Source organism: Pollicipes pollicipes, unplaced genomic scaffold (genome assembly GCF_011947565.3).
Source record: "Pollicipes pollicipes isolate AB1234 unplaced genomic scaffold, Ppol_2.1 Scaffold_3447;HRSCAF=4054_pilon_pilon_pilon, whole genome shotgun sequence".
NCBI lineage: Eukaryota > Metazoa > Arthropoda > Thecostraca > Pollicipedomorpha > Pollicipedidae > Pollicipes > Pollicipes pollicipes.
In genome coordinates, this window is record NW_023596297.1 from 25,061,783 (window position 1) to 25,081,369 (window position 19,587).

The window sequence follows — 19,587 nt, forward strand, 5'->3', positions numbered from 1 at the left end:
TCTGTTTGAAGTTTAAAATTCTGTTAAAATTCTGCTCTTAACCTCTGTTTGAAGAACCCAGATAACATTCTTGGAATTTCGCCTCCCCAGAAAACGCAATGTTGAAATGGACGAATCGTCTTGGAAAGCTGGATAGCGTTATTTACAGAATGACAGATGAATCGAGTGGGCAAGATTATGCACTGATGAGGAACAGCTCTTGATGCGTATCTAGCATAGCAGCCATGACATTTGAATAAAGACCGATAACACCTCCCATCTCTACCCCCTGCCCCCGGTCATCAGGGCTGCCTCCGAAAAAAAAAACAGAAAAAGTTCCTGAAGTACGTCCTGAGCTTGGCCCCCACACTTTTTGAAACGCTGCTACGCCTATGGTTACAACATGTACGTGGGCCTTTCTCGTTAGTGTTTACTTCGTATTTACGGAGATATGGTGTGCGATAGGATATTGCTTCTAAAACACCCGGGTGTGGGTCATGGGCTTCAGTGCACGAAATATCGACCACCTATTTACTGCCCATTTTGGGGCGCCAATAAGTGACTTCCAGTGACGTCACTAGCGGTTGACACGTTGCTGGCAGATTCCTTGGTGACCACTCCGCACATGGGGCCTTGGCTGTAGTTGGCGGATGCCGGCGCTGGGGATCGGTCATTTCGTGTGGTCGGTTGCTGTATTGCATTAGTATTTTCTGTGGGCGCTTTTGCCTGCTCAAGGGGGGAATTGTCTTAAACCGCTTTAACTACATCCAGACGGTTCCAAGTAGCCACAAGACCCCGTGTGAGGTCTTCTAGCTTTCCTTTCATCATTGTTCACTAAACATCGTCAATGTCCGACGCAAAAAAGATAGTGTTTTCAATCATCCAGTTCCTGAACGCACAGCTCCAAGATGGAGGGCTATCTCAAGACAGCCAGGTGAGTCGAGATTCCACCGCAAGGACATGCTAAATAATTTGTGGGCTGCATGGTTTGCAGTTCCTCGTTAAGCAAGGGTAATAACAATCGCCGCTATAGGCCTCGCACTTTCAAAAACGGCCTGGATCATATGGATGTAGCCAGGAAGCCACACAGAAGTGGTGTTCGCGTATGCACCATAATTTTTTAATGTCTCTACCACTCTCCTCTGGCTTTAGGGTTCACATGATGACAGCAACTAGCGGCTCCCCTAGGCCGGCAGCTCATCCATTTCGCATCAGCCGACGTATTTGCAGCCCGGCGGTCAGCTGATTATGTCCAGAAAGGGAGGGTCGCCAGCACTTCAAGCTGACTGTACGATGACGTCACAAAACCACGGCCAACCTGGTGAAATCAGCGGGACGGAGGCCATACGAGACCGGTTGGAGCCGTACGAGTTGTGCGGCAGGATAGGACCGGACCGAACCGCACAGAAGCAAACGGGATTGGACTGGACCAGACGGCACCGCACGTGATGTGATCGGAGGGAACCGGACGAACAGAATTGGACCTGACAGGACCTTACGGCGTTGGAGAGAGCCTTCTCAAACCGGATAGGATGGGGTGAAACCGGACGCAATTGGATGGCGCCGGACGGAACCGGACCGGACGGAACCGTATGACACGTGAGGCAAGACGGGCCGGGCGGGTCCGAGATGGGCGTGGCTGGACAGGAGGGGGTAAAACTGGACGAGATCTGATAGGACCAGATGAGACCGGAGAGGACTTGACGGAACTGAACGGGATCAGATGGGAGACCAGACGGGGCAGGGTGGAACAGTACTGGACAAGACATGACGGGAAGGTGCCTGACGGAACCGGACGGGACCAGATGTGGCTGGGCGGGGTCAGATGTAATTTGACGCCAAAGGACTTGACCCGAGTGGAGTCTAACACGTCTTAACAGGACCAAACGGAATCGGATGGAGCGCGGCGAAGCCAGACAGGATCGTAGGGACCGGTTGCAACTAGTCGGAATTGGACGATGTGGGACGAAACCAGATCAAACCTGATCGAATTGGATGAAACTGGGCTGAGTCCCGGGATCGGTCGGGACTGAACGGGTCCCGATTGGGCGAGACGGCAGTGACGGGATGGGACGGGATCGGACGTCAAGAGACACGATCTCAAGAAACCTAGCGGGATCAGATAGGGCCAGACCCGTACCAGCCCGGGCGAGACCGAGCCTGTGTGATCCCGTTGTATGAACCTATCTGGTCCCATCTGACCGCGTCTGGCGCCATCCGGTGCCGATCAGTATCATTTGGTTCCGTCCGGTCCGTCTGGTTTGGTTTGGTCCCACTCGGTTCCGTCCAGTCTTGTTCAGTCCTTGTAAGTCTCATCTAGTCCCGTCCATTCCCATCCGGTTCCGTCCGTTCCCGTTCCATCGCGTCAGGTCCGTCTCAGCGTGTCAGGTCCCGTCCCACTGCACCAGGTCTCGTACGGCACCTTCCAGTCCTGTGCCGCTTCCGCTCTGGACTGATCTCTTCCAGTCTTGCCCGTTCCTCGTCTGAGCTAGTCGCGTTCCATCCGGCACAGTCCAGCTTCTATCGGTCTCGTCCGGTGGCGTCCGGACATCGTCTGATGTCCGGTGTGGTTTCGGTCATTTCCGGGACCCGTTTGGGTCAAGTCCGTCCGGTCCGTCCGGTGTCGCCCGGTCCCGTCTGGTTCTCATTACGCTCCATTCGGTTCCACCATATTCCGTCCGATCGCGTCTGGTCAAGTTCGGCGCGGTCCAGTTCCATTTTATCTGGTTCAGTTCCGTCCCGCGCCGTCCGGTCCCTTGCGGGATTGTCACCAGGCTGAGTGAGTTTGAGGTTTTATGACGTCACCATACAATCAGCTGATAACCTTTTATCTTGGCATGACTGGGTTTGGGCCGCACCGCGGATTTATACACCAGTTGATGTGAGCGGGGCGCATGTCAGGTGTGAAGTAGAATGCTATTTATTGTAATCATGTGGCCATAGAGCCAAGCAAAGATGTTATAAATTCTGCAAACTGTCTTACATATCTGCTGGTACCAATATTCCCCAGATTGTATGCTAGATCAGCTGTTTTAGACCATTTGGGAAGGTGGAGGCCTACACTGGTGATACTTGACCACATTGATAACCCAGCCCTGTCATGTAGGCAGTGGAGCAGCATAGCAGTTGATTGTTTTATTGTGCTTCCTGACAAATAACTTTTAAGGTTTTTTAAAGCTGTGTTGTACATACTTTGACACAGCTAACCTGTTTTATTGTGCTCCCTTGTTTAAGTTTTTGGATCTATGCGTATTTTATCAATCATATCATTTTTGAATGTACACAAGTACTGCACTCTCTGTTTTGCAATGTGGTGCATGGCTGACTGTGCAGTCAATGCACCCTAAAGCCCCAATTACAACTTCTTTTGGCAAATAGAGACAGATGCTTGTGTATGTGTGTGTGTGCAGCAGCATGCTGCATGGTTTGTGCACATGTGTGGCTGTTTTACCACTGTCTTACAATATCTGGTTGCAGTTATGCAATGGATAGCATTGAATAGGCATTTAAACATGATCTGCCAAAAAGACAACAAAGTGTGGACTGGGGACAAAGCTGTCTTAGCTATTACCATGCATTTGTTTCCAATGGCTTCAGATTAAGCTGTGGTCAATTTGTGCTGCAGCTGGCTTCAGCTTTATGTCATTTTAAACAGCCAGCTTCAGCAATGATTTTATGATCTTCAAACAGCTGGGTTTGGCTTTGGATCAAATAAATTTTGGATTATGGCACTTGTTTTGGCTTTATGTGGTCTTCAACAACTGGCTTCATCTTTGTCATGATTATGTTTTATTGCATGTGGGGCTTTGTTTCGCAAAAATGATCATTTCGGTCCCATCACATCAATAAGCCAGATAAATTTTCAAGGTTGCAATGATGCATGGCTGAGAGCCCAAACCTGCTGGTCCTTCCCAGGACCAATCACTACCTGATGATGGCTAAAGGACTCATTGGGAATCTTTGATATATGCTAATACTAAGCTGAGTAAGATGGTACAAAATTTTTCAGTTGTAATGTTAATACCTTTCATTACATTTGTAAGAGTTTGTGTGGTAGTTCTCAACCCCTTACAGTTTTAGCAGAACCAGATATGCTTTGGGTTCTGCAAAGAGAACATTGTACAGCATGTTCAGATTCAGCTTCAAAACCAGAAGCTGGCTTTGTTCCCATGCCTGACAGACTGTAAGTGTGGCTGCCGGGGGAGCATCCACAGCATGATTCAGTGGGTGCCAGTAGTGCAGCAGTTAGTCTGCGGCATCTAGTAAGTCATCCTTACCAGGGTTCAATTCCTGTCAGTACCCAACCTTTCCTGAGTCAGCAGCCTCAGCTGCGAAGTGCATTGTGGCGCACTATTGACATGCAGGATGATCTAATGATGTGCCCACTGATTAACATTGCAATGTTAATAAATATGCTAGGCCATCCTGACCGGCTATGTATGCACCGAAAAAAGTTGATAACTGCTCGTCCATCGGTCCTGAAAGTAGCATGCTGGGCACAATCATATGGCAGAAGTGAAGTGAAGTCATTTGCCTTATATTAAAAATCACTTATTGTAATATTTGTGTACTTCTTGACAAGTTTTGGCTTGTCTTTGCCTGCTAAATTTAAATTGGTTTTATTGTAATGTTCGCATTGTACTGGACATGTTTTGGCATGTCTGTGTCTGCCGAATTTGCCATCCTGGATTCTGTCACGGGAAAATCACACATGCTGCTATCAGGGTATGTAGTTTTCCTTTCAGTTTCAGTTTCCTGTTTCAATGACATTATATTTGTTCTTTATGTGTTGATCATAATCTAATGGGTAATAAGCCTGCATCATGTGCAGATAGCTCAGAGAGGGACCTTTAGCAGGTTAGCTGAAACCATATGGATTGACCAAGGATGCAGAGGTGTATCCAGCCATGTATTCTGTGTTCCGGAGGTCCAAAAATCCTCTTAAATTAGGTGGTGGTCTTTCCTAACATTAATATTGTTGGAATGCGTTTGGTTCTGCCATTTTTTATTCGAGATGCCATCACAGGTTTATATGTTTACAAATAAAGGTCATGCAACAACTTTGCAGTTAGTTCCCTGGATGCTTTTCAACCATCATGTGGCATGCAACAAATATGCAAGGGCCTTGAATTGTTTGGGTCATGTCAGCCGATGTATGCTTGGCTCGGTATCTATTTACTACGATATATATATATATATATATATATATATATATATATATATTTACTGCGGTGCTTACTACGACTACCGTATCTGTTAACGGTATGCACGGCCCGAAAAGGTGGTATGTGGTGGAATAAGTCATGATTAACACACACTTTGTTGGTTTGGTTCTGACTGAGGAGCTCTGTTCATCCTCGAATTGAATCTGTTTCATACTCAATCAAATCGGATTGCGTTCCTGAATCGATACCGATGTTATCGCTTCTCGTGATAGCAGTTCAACTATTGCGCGTTCTAGGCCCAAATAGGGACGTTATTTTGATTCCGGTGTAGTTGCTTTTCACTATTGTATGTCGTGGCCATGTGGCTGTTAGACCTCGGGTGTACCCGATTTTGTGCACTTCATTTTGAATCCACTCACCGTCGACTTTATTGATATAACTCCGACTGACGACTCTGGCTCACATAAGTCAAAAGAATCAAGCCCACCCTGACTCAACGGAAATGCTGGCGATTCCGGAGTCGATCCCAATTCCTTCCGCAGTCGCGCACACGTCTGCGTGGTGGTATCCGGGCTACGCCATGGACACATTCAACAGAATGAGTGTCTCTTCGGAGACATAACAACGTATGCAGTAACAAAACGAGAGATGTTCACTGACGATGCGTAACAACAGCAGCGCTGGCAGCGGTTGGACCCGCGCCGTCCCGCCGGCGCCCTGTGCCCTACGCGTTGGGCGGTGCCGTGGCGTTGAGCGTCGGCACAGCACAGCTGGCGTGGCCGGGAACGGCGCCCGACTCGGCCGCCTCCACCTCGAACTGCACGTGCGAGCCCGGCTCCAGGGCGGACACCTCGACCGAGGTCATGTCGCCCGGCACGAGCGCCTCGTCGGCCACGGTGCCGCCCACCATCATGCGCACCACGAAACCGTCGGGCGCGGGTGCGTCAGCGCTCCAGCGTAGCTCTGCCGAACTGCTGCTGCAGTTGGCGGCCACGCGCGGCGCCACCATCAGCTGCGCGGTCGCCTCAGCCCGGTCGTAGTACGTCTTGGCGCGGCAGATGTACCTGAAACGGACGAGCCAAGTGGGCTGGAGATGGCACGTGCTGCTTGTGGACGTCGGTGAAAGTTCGGTGATCTCTCGCACGCCTGTCTGATTTGTGTTCATCGGTGCTCGTAATTCTGGACTGACGCACCGAGATACACGTGATACAGGCTTTATATGCATGTCCTGATTGGCAAGTCTTATTAAGAGTGGCGCGGACAGTGCCGGCGTCGGGCCGCTGGGAGCAGCTCGTACGGTGACGTCATCGAGCTGCTGAGAGTAGCGTGTGCGGTGCCGCTGTCGGGCCGTCACGATGCGTGCGCCGGCGCCTCACCTGCCGGCGTCGGCGCGCGTCACATTCGCCACGCTCAGGTGCCAGGCGTTGCGCGGCCGCTGGGCGTTGAGTGTGAGCCGCGGGTGGTCCGGGTCCAGCAGCGCGTCGTCGTGCCACACCAGCAGCGTGGCGGCGTGCGCCGCGTTGTCGGTCAGCACGCGGCACGACAGGCGGAACGTGGCGCCCTCAGCCAGCGCGCCGCCGGCGGCGTTCGACTCGATCCGCACCACGCTCGGCCGGCGCACCTGACGACGACGCGGCGTCAGCGGCGTCAGGTGACAGAGCGCGGCACCTCCAGACGGCGCGGGTGCGGTCAGAGCACGGCAGCGGACCGCGGCCGGCCAGCGCTCGACCGTCGGTCAGTCAGTGCGCGTTGTCGACTTGGAGCGGCACGCGTTTTCATGCAACGTTCGTCGGTGTCATGTCAACATCCGCAAAGCGGGAGACTTGGGGCGGCATGCGTTTCCATGCAACGTTCGTCGGTGTCATGTTAACATCCGCAAGGCGGGAGACTTGGGCCCCTTCTCCCCCATCCTCCTCCCCTTGTGGAGTCCCTTACCGTCAGCGAGGGAACGGACGCAAGCGGTGCTAGTTGCCATGCATAGCGTGCGCATCATTAACAGTGTAAACGCGAGAACCCTCGCTGGTGTCCGGCTGGAGTGGGGCGGCCTGGTGCGAGGCGGCCTTACGACGGGGTGTTGCACGGGTCAGAGAACGGATTTCACCTCAAGCTGGCCGGATCAGGGGGCTGGGAAGAAAATTATCCATTTAACTATAATCTGGTTACAAGCTTGGTGGACTTCAAAGGCACTGCATGATCTAACCTGACATGCACTATAAACCCATTGCCAAGTCCGAGATTGCGGGCAGAAGTTAATTAAAGCTGATCTTACAAGAAGTCAACAAGACAGGATCGCGTGGCGCCCGCGGCTCGGCGAGTCCCGCAGGTTTTGCTGGGCCTGGCGATCGCGACCGAGCGGCGCCACCAGGCGCCGAGCGTCGCCTCGGCCCGCTACCTTGAGGTCGTAGACGGCGATAAGCCGGTCGGTGGCGGCGTCGGTGCACGTGAAGCGACCCTCGTCGTCGGGCCGCACGCTCTGCAGGAGCAGACTGCCGTCCGGGCGCACGGTGTAGCCGGCGCCGGCGGCCGGCTGGGCGCTGCCGCCGACGGGCCGCCGGTGCCAGGCGACGGCCGCAGGCGGCTCCTGGTCGCGCTGGTCGCCGCCGCACGGCAGCACCGTCGCCTCGGACGCCACCGCTGTCAGACTGTCCGTGTAGGGCGCCGCTGAGAAGAGGAGTCGCGTCATGCACCGACCAGCGGCGATGGCGCAGCGACCGGACGGAGGCCTTCTCAGAGATGCAGTGGAGCATTCACTCGTCAACTATTTGTACACAACACCTACAGAGTCCTTGATGTCTGGATACATGAGAGGGGGATTGGTCGAACCTTCCCAAGTGTGGGTCCAACTGCGCCGATGGCGGCGTCGTCGGCATCATGTCATGTGGTGTGTCGCCAGTAGTCTCAGTCCAGCCAGCCGGGTCCCGTCATCACGACCCTGGGATGAGGCCGCTTCTCCTTCCGCTCGCCCTCGCCTTGCTCCCAGGTGTTCGTCAGTGACCTAGGCGTGTTTGCTGCACTGCCGTAAGTCGCAGTGGCCGATCTAGTACACTGCTGCCACATGGTGCCGACGCGTGCGGGTGGGCAGGCCCCAACGAGCTACGGTCTTACCGTATACAGCCGGAAATAGGAGACGTTTTGGCTGTTTTCTTCCCACGCGTGACGGCTGGACTACCCATTTGTAACGGCATCGCTCGCGACGGGACATTCTTGCATGGTGGCACCCTTACAGGAGGCAGAAGGGAGCCAAGGCCACCGGAAAATTACACTTTCCTTCATGGTAATCCATGATAGGGGAAGGTAGCCAAACTGAAGTCAAGTCGTTACAGCGTTGGCGAAGTTAACGTTCATCTGTTCATCCGTCCTCTGTTTTGATTAGTGTCCAGTACCTGAGTTATGCCCCTGTAAATCTCTTCAAAAACTCAGGTTTAGCCGCATTGTTTTGTTTGCCTTTCAATCATTGTATTGCAACTAGTATGTTCAGCTTTGAGTGTGCGGGCATTTTCAATGCGAGAATGGTGTTCCCACAAGATTTACACCCACTCATGCTTTGACTTTTCAGGTTCCTGTCCCAACGACTCCAGTACCCGCTTGTCTTTACCGAATGTCTGGCGCCGATGTTTGCGTTTGTTCCGCACAACGCCGTTTTTCCAATCCCCCATGCTCCCCCATGCCGTCAGCTGTAAAATATATTCAAAATTGATTCATGAATAGGGTTGTCATAGATTTCGGCAATTGGCAGGAAAGCCCCTGTATGAAAAACATCTTTAAATATATTTATGCGAGGTACGTTGTGCAGTCATCAGTTTCGATACACTAAATCGATTTGATGCATTTCGCAAATTCAACAGTGGCGCTTTGAAGACGTTCGAGGCGTCACGTGTATTTATAGGGAACCTCGATTGTTTCAGTTGAAAGTGGCCGTTCACCTCTATGGGAAGGCAATGTATGACTACGTTAGGTGTAGACCAGATAATTAAGTGTCGCCGGTGACAACGACGAAAACGTCAGATGAGGGTGATAACGAAACTCCGAGAGTATTTAGGTGTGGTGGGGTTGAGTTAAAGTCGATTTTAAGGGAATAGCAGTGAGTCGCCACAACGTACCTGCGCGGGAAGCAGTGTGCTTCCCGGACCCATTCGCAGAGGTGGCTCGCTCTTGTGCCCTTTAATCCAGCTTTCCACCCACCTCACCCACGCGCCTGAAAATGACTTACGGCCGAAAAACTGCGAGTCCCTGCTCCTTCATTCTGCTTGACTTCAGTCGTCATCGTTGCATTATCGTCTGGTCTACGATCAGGTCATTCGTACATCACCTTTGTATAGGGCTTAGCGGTCACAAATGATCGTAGAGTTCAGTCAGCGGAAGCATGATGCTGGCAGAAAAAAATAGCATATTAAACCTTGGATACATACCACAGTTTATAGGCGCCCAGCCAGACAAATATCGATCCCAGCACGACGACCGGGGCGTCGTGCAAGCATCTGCAGCTGGCTGATCTCCCTGAGTCCTGAGTCCTAAACCTTCCGGAATCTCGCGCCAGTTGGAGATTCTAGCAAAGGGTGTTTTGCGAGGCCCATGGTCTGTCCAAGCTTTACTGAGGGATCTTTGTCCGTTTCCAAACTTTACCGAGGGATTCCCGAGGATCCAGAATATCTTGCTTTTTCATAATATTTCAGACGGACAGGCACCACCCCTGCACCAGGATCTCTCACTGCATTGTGGCCGTCTTGGTGTCCCTTTCACACATTTGCCTTGATGTGGAATGCGCTGACTTTCACTAGGGAAAGTCATGGCTGTGGATTAGCATACTCCAAACGCGGACAGCTTTCCAGCTTGTTTCAGCTATCATTAGACCGGGTTTTGATGATGCGCAGCTGGGACCTGAGGTCTATCCGACCGAATCCCTCTTCTTAGTCGTAGATATACAACCATTAAGTGATTATCGAAGCGCCAGGTGGTTATCTCTTCTCAGAACGGAAATTCACCGCTACGCTGGTGGCTGTCTTCCGCCAAGCTCCCGGTCTCGGTGCCGGGGACAGGCCGGGTGCCAGTCGCCGTGTTTATGGGCCTACAGTATGGGAGCGCGGCCCCGTCTCCAGCTCCGACCTCACACTCAGCTGGCGGCGCGGCGGCGGTGACTGGTGCCGGTCGCTGGGTCCATGGGCCTACAGTATGGGAGCGCGGCCCCGTCTCCAGCTCCGGCCTCACACTCAGCTGGCGGCGCGGCGGCGGTGACTGGTGCCGGTCGCTGGGTCCATGGGCCTACAGTGTGGGAGCACGGCTCCGTCGCCAGCTCCGACCTCACACTCACCTGGCGGCGCGGCGGCGGTGATGCAGCAGAGGGCGGCCACTAGGGCCGTGTGGAGCGCCATGTCGGCCGCGGTGCGGCCGCTTTCGTCACTGCCGCCGGACTGCCGAGTCGACCCACCGTTAGCTGGGCGGCAGAGGCGCGCGCGCTCACTCTCTCCGCCCGCCCTCACCCTCCCGCCGCCGCCTCGTCCGCCGCTCGCGGGTGGAACGCTGCGGCCAGCGCCGGCGCGAGCCGGCACGCGCCGGTCAGTTTCGCCGGTACTTTCGCCTCTCCCACTCCGGCCGCCAGGTCGGCGCCCTTGCCACTGGAACTGACCTCATACTGGTGGCAGAGGCGGTTGTGTATAAACTAGCTGCCGTTTTTGCTGGCAGCAACTTCACGGGACTTTTGCTGCCGCAGCAATATCAAAATTATTTGTTTGAAAAGGATGTGCCGAGTTTTTGTGGTTATTTTCGCTGCGTAAATGTACAATTACTTTCCCGTATTTAGTTCTGCAAGCATTAGTGTCGAGCTGAGGTGAACGAGTTTTATTTATGATCCCTTCGATAGACGTGGTTCATGGGTCAAAGAGGAAAGTGACGCCTGCATGTCATATCCCAGTTGGCGTGGTGTGCGGGCGAAACTCCCATCCCACTCTGCAGTAGTAAAACTTCAATGCAGGGCAAGTCATCAGCAGTCAGCTGCGTCATTCGCAAAGAAATCTGCTGAACGAAAGGTTGGGGAAGTTATAAGCGGGTCCTCTGACGTCACGGGTACACAGCGGCCTGCGTCCGCACGGGCACGGCAGTCCCGAGATGGCAGTCAGTCACGCGACGCAGGAATTAGCCATATTTGGCTGGGATGTGTCGCATAATAGCCCGTTTACCCTCGCAGTCTAACAGATCCACCTAATGTAAACTTTTAAAGACTTGATGAAGTATATTGCATCGGGTGATGCTTGAAACGAGATTATGATCAACAGTCGCAGTGTCCGAGCCCTTAGTCTCCAAGATACGTGTATGGAAACAAGCTAAATCGAGTGTGCGTCTGAATACCTCCCAAAAGCTGTTTTTTTCGGGTGCCGGTAGTGTAGTGGTTAATGCGTCTGCTTTAACCGCTGCGCGTCTGGGAAACCAGAGGTACGAGGCTCGGTTCCCCGCTGTGCCCGCCTTTCCTGCCAGGGCGAGAGGCAGGCGACGCCACATAGCCTCAGCAGCTGAGTGCGTCGTAAAGCCCCAATAACAACAACAACAAAAGCTGATTTTCACGATTTTCTTGAAACAAAATACTGAAAGCAATGCGAGAACATTAATTACAACAGTTAAGGCAGCCTTTACAGTGGGGGCTGTTGTGCCCTCCGTCGTGCGTCTGTGCTGGCGGATGCGCCGTCTGGATCCGGCTGGTGTCACGAGTAACGCACGCCGCCCGATGTGCCGCAGGAGAGCCTGGAGGTGGCCGTGCAATGTCTGGAGACGTCGTTCGGGGTGACCGCCACCGACACCCACCTGGCCGTGGAGAAACCGCTGCCGCAGATATTCACCGACGGCCTCCAGCTCAAGGTAAGGTAGGCGTCGGCCCGGTCTTCGTCTGACCCGGCCCGGTGTCGGCTCGGGCGAGACCCGTCCGGCCTGCTGTCGGCTCTGGCAGGTCCTGTCCGGCCCACTGCGGGCTCAGACAGGGCCTGTCCGGCCCACTACCGGCTCAGGCAGGGCCTGTCCGGCCCACTGTCGGCTCAGGCAGGGCCCGCCTGAGCCACTGTGGGCTCAGGCGGAGCCCGCCCGGCTCACTGTCGGCTCAGGCAGGTCCTGTCCGGCCCACTGTCGGCTCAGGTGGAGTCCGCCCGGCTCACTGTCGGCTCAGGCACGGCCCGCTCGGCCCACCCTCGGCTCCGGCAGGGCCTGACAGCGGGCGATTAGCGTCAGTTAGTGTCAGCAACACTAACTGACGTCGGCGCCGGAAAGGCTCGTCATCATCCAAAAGCAGTATAAGCAGCAGCAAATCTTCACCGTCCACGATGATTGTCCAGTCCCAAATCTCCATCATCCACTTATCAGTCCACTGTCGGCTTAAGGCTGTCTACCAACACGTTTCCGATTCAGAAAACCAGGGAGCTGGACCGGAGCTGAAAAGATTAGATTTGTCGTCAGATGTGCAGAAAATATAATGACCTGCTGAACCCTGCCCTGTGGAATCTTACAACATCTGTCGGAAAGTGTCGTACCAAACGGCATCGCTGGCCGGCCACCATTCGCAAAAAGGGAAAGGAATTGTTGTGAGTGAGGCCAAGGGGCAATCATGGTGGACGATGAAGATTGTTTGCTGTTAATGCTGTTTGTAGGCGACGACAAGCTCTTCCGGCCCGGACGCGTCGTTGAGTTGACATAATTGTTTAGGGGCTGGGCAGAGTTTGGCGAGATTGCTGAGTTCTCTTTGAACGCATTAGCATCGCATCCAGCTAAGTTTCCAATGATTGCAAGCAGTATCATCACTCACACCACCTTCCACTTTTATCAGACCTTAAGACAGCCATTCCTCAATGTTTAGCAGCATTTATGCCGCCCCGCCTGGTCAGATTTGGGCTTCACCGGCTGGCGGGCGGCGGTCAGTTTCCCATGGCTCACACCGTCGGGGCATTGCGGGGCGATATCCCCGATCCGGTTTCCCAGTTTTCCGGTTCCGAAACTAGTGGCATTCGGCTTTCAGAGCCCCGGCTGGCCCACTGCCGGCTCTGACAGGGTCTGACCTGACCCACTGCCGGCTCTGATCGGGCCCGACCTGACCTACTGCCGCCCCTGACAGGGTCTGACCTGACCCACTGCCGGCACTGACGGGGTCTGACCTGACCCACTGCCGACGCTGACAGGGCCCGACCTGATCCACTGACGGCTGTGATCTGGCCCGACCTGATCCACGACGGGTTCTGACCGGACCCAACCTGACCCACTGCCGCTCTGACCGGGCCCGACCTGATCCACTACGGGTTCTGACCGGACCCAACCTGACCCACTGCCGCTCTGACCGGGCCGACCTGATCCACTACGGGTTCTGACCGGACCCAACCTGACCCACTGCCGCTCTGACCGGGCCGACCTGACCCACTGCGGGTTCTGACCGGACCCAACCTGACCCACTGCCGCTCTGACCGGGCCCGACCTGATCCACTACGGGTTCTGACCGGACCCAACCTGACCCACTGCCGCTCTGACCGGGCCGACCTGACCCACTGCGGGTTCTGACCGGACCCAACCTGACCCACTGCCGCTCTGACCGGGCCGACCTGATCCACTACGGGTTCTGACCGGGCCCAACCTGACCCACTGGCGTTCTGACCGGTCCCGGCCTGACCCACTGCCGGCTCTGACTGGGTCTGACCTGACCCGCTGCCAGCTCTGATAGCCATTTTAGTAGGCCTGCTCCGTCAGCACCTGACTGGTAGAGAGCACGTGAAGTGCTCCTCACTCAATTGGGAGCCCCATTTATAGTCTGGGAGGATGATCTGATCTGTGCGAATCGGCCATTCCCTGCATTTTGCTCGTGCCGTGGATTGTGCCGGCAATTGTTCGACCTGAGACCTAGAATGGCATTGATGGCAGCATTGACGTACGGCTCTAATTGAATTTAACTGAGTGCGGTGGACGTTTTCGTACTCCTGTTTGTCTAGGCCCATTCGTGTGGGTTCTCAGTGGCGGTGAACTGCATCTGCTCACGTTTGATTTTATCTACACGGTGATAATTATTACGTGTCTGCCGGCCCCCGCTCGTCCCACGCCGCGCATGGCGTCTTACTGCTACCATCTGTTGTTGTTGGTGCTCCCTTATATGTCAAAAGTAATCCAGGTTAATTGTCAAATCAGTGGGTAAATGCTGTGATGTGCATGAAACGTAGCGGTTTCTTCTTTGTAGGTAGTTTGTATTTTAAGCAGAAAACACGGAAAGTTTTCCCGAAGTTTTTTTGTGCGCCGTCAGGAGACGGGTTGACTTGGCACATACATCGCTTTTTGCGCGCATTACCGCAAATTTAGCTCGATACGTTCTTCGCAGGTCACAAACGTGGCAGCTCTAATCGTAGTTCACGGCCAAACGGCCCAGTTTCAGCGTGCATTACGTCTTGTCTGACCTCCCCACACCTGACGGAGCTGAGCTGGGCGACTGCATTGAGTGCGCCGGCAGCTGCGGCCGTTCTGGGCGGGCGTGTCCGGCTGTAGCCCTGACCCCGTCCTGGCAATGGCAGGCGCAGGCGGCGGCGACCGCCAGCGCACCGCCGCCACCGCCACCGCCGCCGCCGCCCCGCGCCCCGGAGGCCACGCCCGAGCAGAAGGAGAAGGCCGAGGCGCTCAAGAACGACGGCAACATCGCCGTCCGCGAGGAGCGGCTGCACGAGGCCGTCGACAAGTACTCCCAGGTCGGTACCGATGGCAGCTGGTCCCGTCGATAAGTACTCTCAGGTCGCTATCAATGACAGTCGGTCCCGTGGACAAATATTCCCAGGTCGGTACCGATGGCAGCTGGTCCCGCCGACAAGTACTCTCAGGTCGGTATCAATGACAGTCGGTCCCGTGGACAAATATTCCCAGGTCGGTACCGATGGCGGCTGGTCCCGCCGACAAGTACTCTCAGGTCGGTATCAATGACACTGGTTCTGTGGACAAGTACTCTCAGGTCGGTACCGATGGCAGCAGGTTCCGTCGACAAATACCCCCAGGTCAGTATCAATGGCAGCTGGTTCCGTCGACAGGCTTTCTCAGGCCGATACCGATGAGAGCCGGTTCCGTGGACAGCTGTTCTGCCGCACCGCCGGATCCCGCCGTTCGCCGGTCAGCTAATAGTCACTGCAGGGCGCCGCGCATTTCCGTACGGAAGACGGAGGCGCGTCATTTACGTCCAACTACCAAGCCAGATGGAGTAGTTGCGCACGGTGTGGTGTGCGCCCATCCGCATTGTGGGGACATTCATTAGGTCGACAAGTAAGGGCTATCTTACGTGCGAGGCTTTCCGTGTATGCGTGCGTGGATAATGCACATCATTGCTGCAGGGGTGCGTGTTCGATGTGTAGTGTGTGACCTGGACGAATGTGGGTCAGGTGCCGTACGAGTGGTACCACACGTATGTACGTCGGCAGGCGATCGAGCTGGACGGCAACAACGCCGCCTACTTCAGCAACCGCGCGGCGGCCTACACCAAGCTGGGTAACTACACGGCGGCCGTGGAGGACGCCCAGCGCGCCCTGCAGATCGACCCCGCCTACACCAAGGCCTACAGTCGCCTGGCGTGAGTAGCACCATCGCGGTCCCACTGCGGGTTTCAGGGCATCCAGACGAGCGTTGTTATGATCTTTCGGTAAGCCAGCTAGGAGGCCCAGGCAGAACATTGTCAGCCGAAATCGAACGCATCTACCGAATAGCAGGGCTCAGAGTTCTTGCAGCAAGTCCAGACTAAAAGATGTTTTCGGTGTTCTGTAGCCTCAAAGAGTGTTCTGTAAAATGCTCGGATTATTTATATTTGAGGAAAACGTGCGCATTAATGATCGAATGCGCCAAGCATTGGAGCGAACTGATACCGATCTGTATTGTGCAGCGTGTGTTTGTGTGCGGGTGTGCGTGTGCGTGTGTGTTGAGAGCGGTGGCGCACGGCGTGTGATTGTGCCGCCTGCCGGGAAAGCCAGTGTGTCCGTCATGCTTTGTGGGAAACAGTCTATCGTGTAGGCTGTTGTAACATGTTGACTGGGGAGGGGGTGTGGACAAACGCCCCTGCATTGACGGACGTTGCTCACCCCAGCGAAAAAGGAGAAACCATCCGCAAAAGCTGGAAGCCATCGAGAAGCAGAAACGCCCGGTCGATGCCCCCCCCCCCCCCCTGCCGTTTCCAAATTATGGAAGATAGAGCCTCGGGGAAAGCACCTTGGGATTGGTCTTGAAGAGAGTACGTCACCTTTGTGTACTTTTCACTTTTGGTTAGGTCAGACGCGTACAATTGATCAGTAGTGCCAGTATTCCCGAAGCCCTTCTGAATAGTTCAGATTTTTTTTGAAGTAGCCGTCCCTGCTGGTGAAATGTCATAGGACTCACTGCTCACTTCTATGAAAGTGACACACTGTAGGAAGACTATGAGCCATGTTTTCCGCCTCGCCGCCCGTGCCAGCTTGTGGCAGCGGAGGCCGTGACCGTGTGCCGCTCCGACAGGCTGGCGTACGCCGGGCTGAACCGGTTCGAGGAGGCGCAGACGCAGATCAAGCGCGCCCTCGAGCTGGACCCGGGCAACGAGAGCTATCAGAACAACCTGCAAGTGATCGAGACCAGGATGGCCGAGGCCGCGCAAGGTAATGCCCAGCTCGGTGCACCAGCCCGGGCGAATGATCGCTGCAGGCACGGCGTCCCGTCGCCCAGACCCATCGTCTTGTGCACCCACGCTGAATGGGAGTCGCACCAATGATCACGCTCACACCTGATCTGGACTGAAAGCCAACGTTCACGCCCGAAGGAGGTGCTTGGGACTCTGGTGATATTTAGGGATATATATATATATATATATATATATATATATATATATATATATATATATATATATATATATATATATATTTAATATGTGTGTGTGTACACGTATAGGAAATAGGACTGCGAATTTAAAATTAACTATCAAAAATAATGAGCAAAGCGACTAGAACCCACATCTTACCATTCATTATCACAACCGTCCTCTTACACAACAAATATCCTCAGTTTGTAAACCATGAAGTCATTTTCGCGCTGTCTCCTGACTATTGCGCCATATATTTGTCGCCTACGGCATATGCCTGCCTATCTCACGTTGCTGCTCACCCACTGACTCAGAGATACACCTCCTGATTCACCCACTCCATTGCATTCAACCGCACAGCGACCTTTGCAGTGGGAACGCGTGCGGGGCGTCGTGAGCTGTTGCGCTGCGCACGTGTGCAAAGCCAGAGCCTGCTTCCGTGAGGATGTTTTCACCGGCGCACCGGCAGCGGGCGGCTCCGTGTGTTGCGCCGGGGTCGGTGTCGAGGCGCCCAGTGGTGGGGTCTGGCGGTGTGTGGACGGCTCCCGCTGCTGCCGACGTATGGGGGCAGGTCGGGACAGCCGTGCCGTCGCGGCTCGCCGGGCCCAGAGTCGACTGCCGTCGCGCGGCGCCTCTCGTCTGACGCGGCCTGTGTTCTGCTGCAGCTGGAGGCGGCGGTGCGACCGGCCTCCCCGGCCTGGGCGGCTTCGGCCAGTTCGCCAACATGGGCGGTCTGAATCTCGAGGCGATGCTCAACAACCCGGCCATGATGAACGTGGCCGCCCAGATGATGCAGGACCCCAACATGCAGCAGATGATGAACGGCCTGATGAGCGGCGCGGGGGCGCCCGGCGCCGGCGCCGGGGGCGGCGGCTTCGAAGCCCTGCTGCAGGCGTGAGTGGCCGGCCGGTGATCTGCCGGACAGGCGGAGAGCCGGCGCGTCTGCAGCTATGTGTGGAGCCTGGTTTGGTTGGCTTTTTGTAATTAGAACTCTTTGAACCAGAAGTGATCATTCTACCGCTATGGGATGAAAGAAATGGGTTGACGGTGGGGCAGACTGGCATGCGCCTGGGGAGCAAACTGCTGAGCTTTTTAACCCGCGCATGTGCGCTGGATACCCGGTCGGGGTTCCCTTCCCACGGGGCTCTCGGCCCACTCGTGGCTGACGCATACAGCCTGCCCCGGACAAGCGGGGTAGCGCAAGGATGCAGGATGAAGCAAGATAGAGGATAAGAGGGGCGGATGTGTGGTGCTTGGAAGGGGCCAAGCCAAGCCAAGCCAAGCGTGCTGGGCAAGTTCCACTTCGTCTCGGCCAGGCGTGTGGGGTGCTCAGATGCCGCCGCGACGTCACGCCCGTGTCTGAGCCGGCTGACGCGATGCTCGCCTTCGGCAGGGGCCAGCGCCTGGCCGAACAGGTGCGCACCACCAACCCGGACCTGATCGAGCAACTGCGCCAGCAGATGGGCGGCCCGGGCGGCCCGGGCGGCGCGGGCGGCCCAGGCGGCCCGCCGCCACCGCCACCTTCCGGAGACAGGTAGACGCCAGCGCTGCCCAACGGCTGCCAGAGGAAGCTCGACTGCGTGATCCTGGCGCAGGAGGCGGCCGCGGGGGAGCACGTGCCGCGAGCTCAGCGCCCGGTCCGCCAATCACGGTGCATGTTTTGTACCCTGCTACCGTGTCGGACGCGTTGCAATGCTTTCCCAAAGCCTTCGTGTGTTGGCATGTATTCGGACCGCACTAATAAATGTGGTCACTATCGCTCGGCTGTTTCCTCCGGTTCATTGTAGCGATCAGCTGAAGTTGTGCTCCTACGATCCAAAAGCCAAGGTTTCGAAATATGTTCATCAGTTGGATTTGGACTCAGTCAAGGCTGCATAAATGACACATGACAACGTAATAAAGAAATAAACACTAATAAGCCGTGAACTAACGATGGCTCCTACGCTTCTCCGGGATCGGAGATGGCTTCATTTTGAGTTTGAAGTGCCCTCTGCACCTGCGTTGTTTCTGGCGCGCTGCACGCTCAAAGCTACGATGTGTGACGCAGCGAACTGTCGTGCGAGCGTAGTACTAGTGCAGCGCCGAGCGCGGCCCTGGCCCGACCGGCCACGGCTCGCATGACAGCCGGCGCCGCCACGCCCCACATGCCTCATCACTACGCCATGGGCCGCGAACACAGCACACCGCCGGGCGGATGGCGGAGCTGCTGGCACGACTGACACGGCCGGCGGTCGCGGCAGGCCACGACAGGAGCGCCTGCGACGCACTCCTGTCGGCTGGGCGGCGTCGCGGGAGCGCGGCGAATGCGTGCTGGCGCTTCGTCGTGCAAAGTGGGCTGGCGTGGTGGGCGGGTCGTGCCGTTTGTTTTAGTGGTCGACTCTGAGGGCTGTTTGTTTGTTTTGTCGCTCACGCACCTGAGCGGCGGCTCAGAGGCAAAGGGCACGCTCACGCGCTGTCGGGCTGCTGCGGCGGCCAAGCCAAGTACACGCTCGCAGCTGCGCCGCCACAAAATGTTTTTTTTTTCCACAAAAGTTGCAGGAAACAGGTGTGATCATGGGGTAATGAACTGAATCAATATAGTCCATGGTGGGAACGAGGTTAGTTATTTTGTGCGTCACGTATGAGAAACTTTTGGTAGGA

At 55.4% G+C, this 19,587-nt stretch overlaps 2 protein-coding genes across 2 annotated transcripts; one reads left to right on the forward strand and one right to left on the reverse strand.

Moving 5' to 3' along the window:
* The first annotated feature begins 611 nt into the window (after positions 1 to 611).
* LOC119091589 (small glutamine-rich tetratricopeptide repeat-containing protein alpha) lies at positions 612 to 18,705 on the forward strand. Its single transcript, XM_037214397.1, has 7 exons — positions 612 to 913; positions 11,871 to 11,990; positions 14,663 to 14,833; positions 15,551 to 15,699; positions 16,611 to 16,747; positions 17,613 to 17,841; positions 18,341 to 18,705. The coding sequence occupies exons 1-7, from the start codon at positions 827 to 829 to the stop codon at positions 18,483 to 18,485; spliced, it is 1,038 nt and encodes a 345-aa protein (XP_037070292.1). The 5' UTR covers positions 612 to 826; the 3' UTR covers positions 18,486 to 18,705.
* Positions 5,548 to 10,585, reverse strand: LOC119091590 (contactin-2). The gene is made up of 4 exons (XM_037214398.1): positions 10,453 to 10,585; positions 7,537 to 7,805; positions 6,521 to 6,765; positions 5,548 to 6,208 (listed from the first exon to the last, which is right to left on the reverse strand). The coding sequence occupies exons 1-4, from the start codon at positions 10,511 to 10,513 to the stop codon at positions 5,869 to 5,871; spliced, it is 915 nt and encodes a 304-aa protein (XP_037070293.1). The 5' UTR covers positions 10,514 to 10,585; the 3' UTR covers positions 5,548 to 5,868.
* Positions 18,706 to 19,587: the final 882 nt, after the last annotated feature.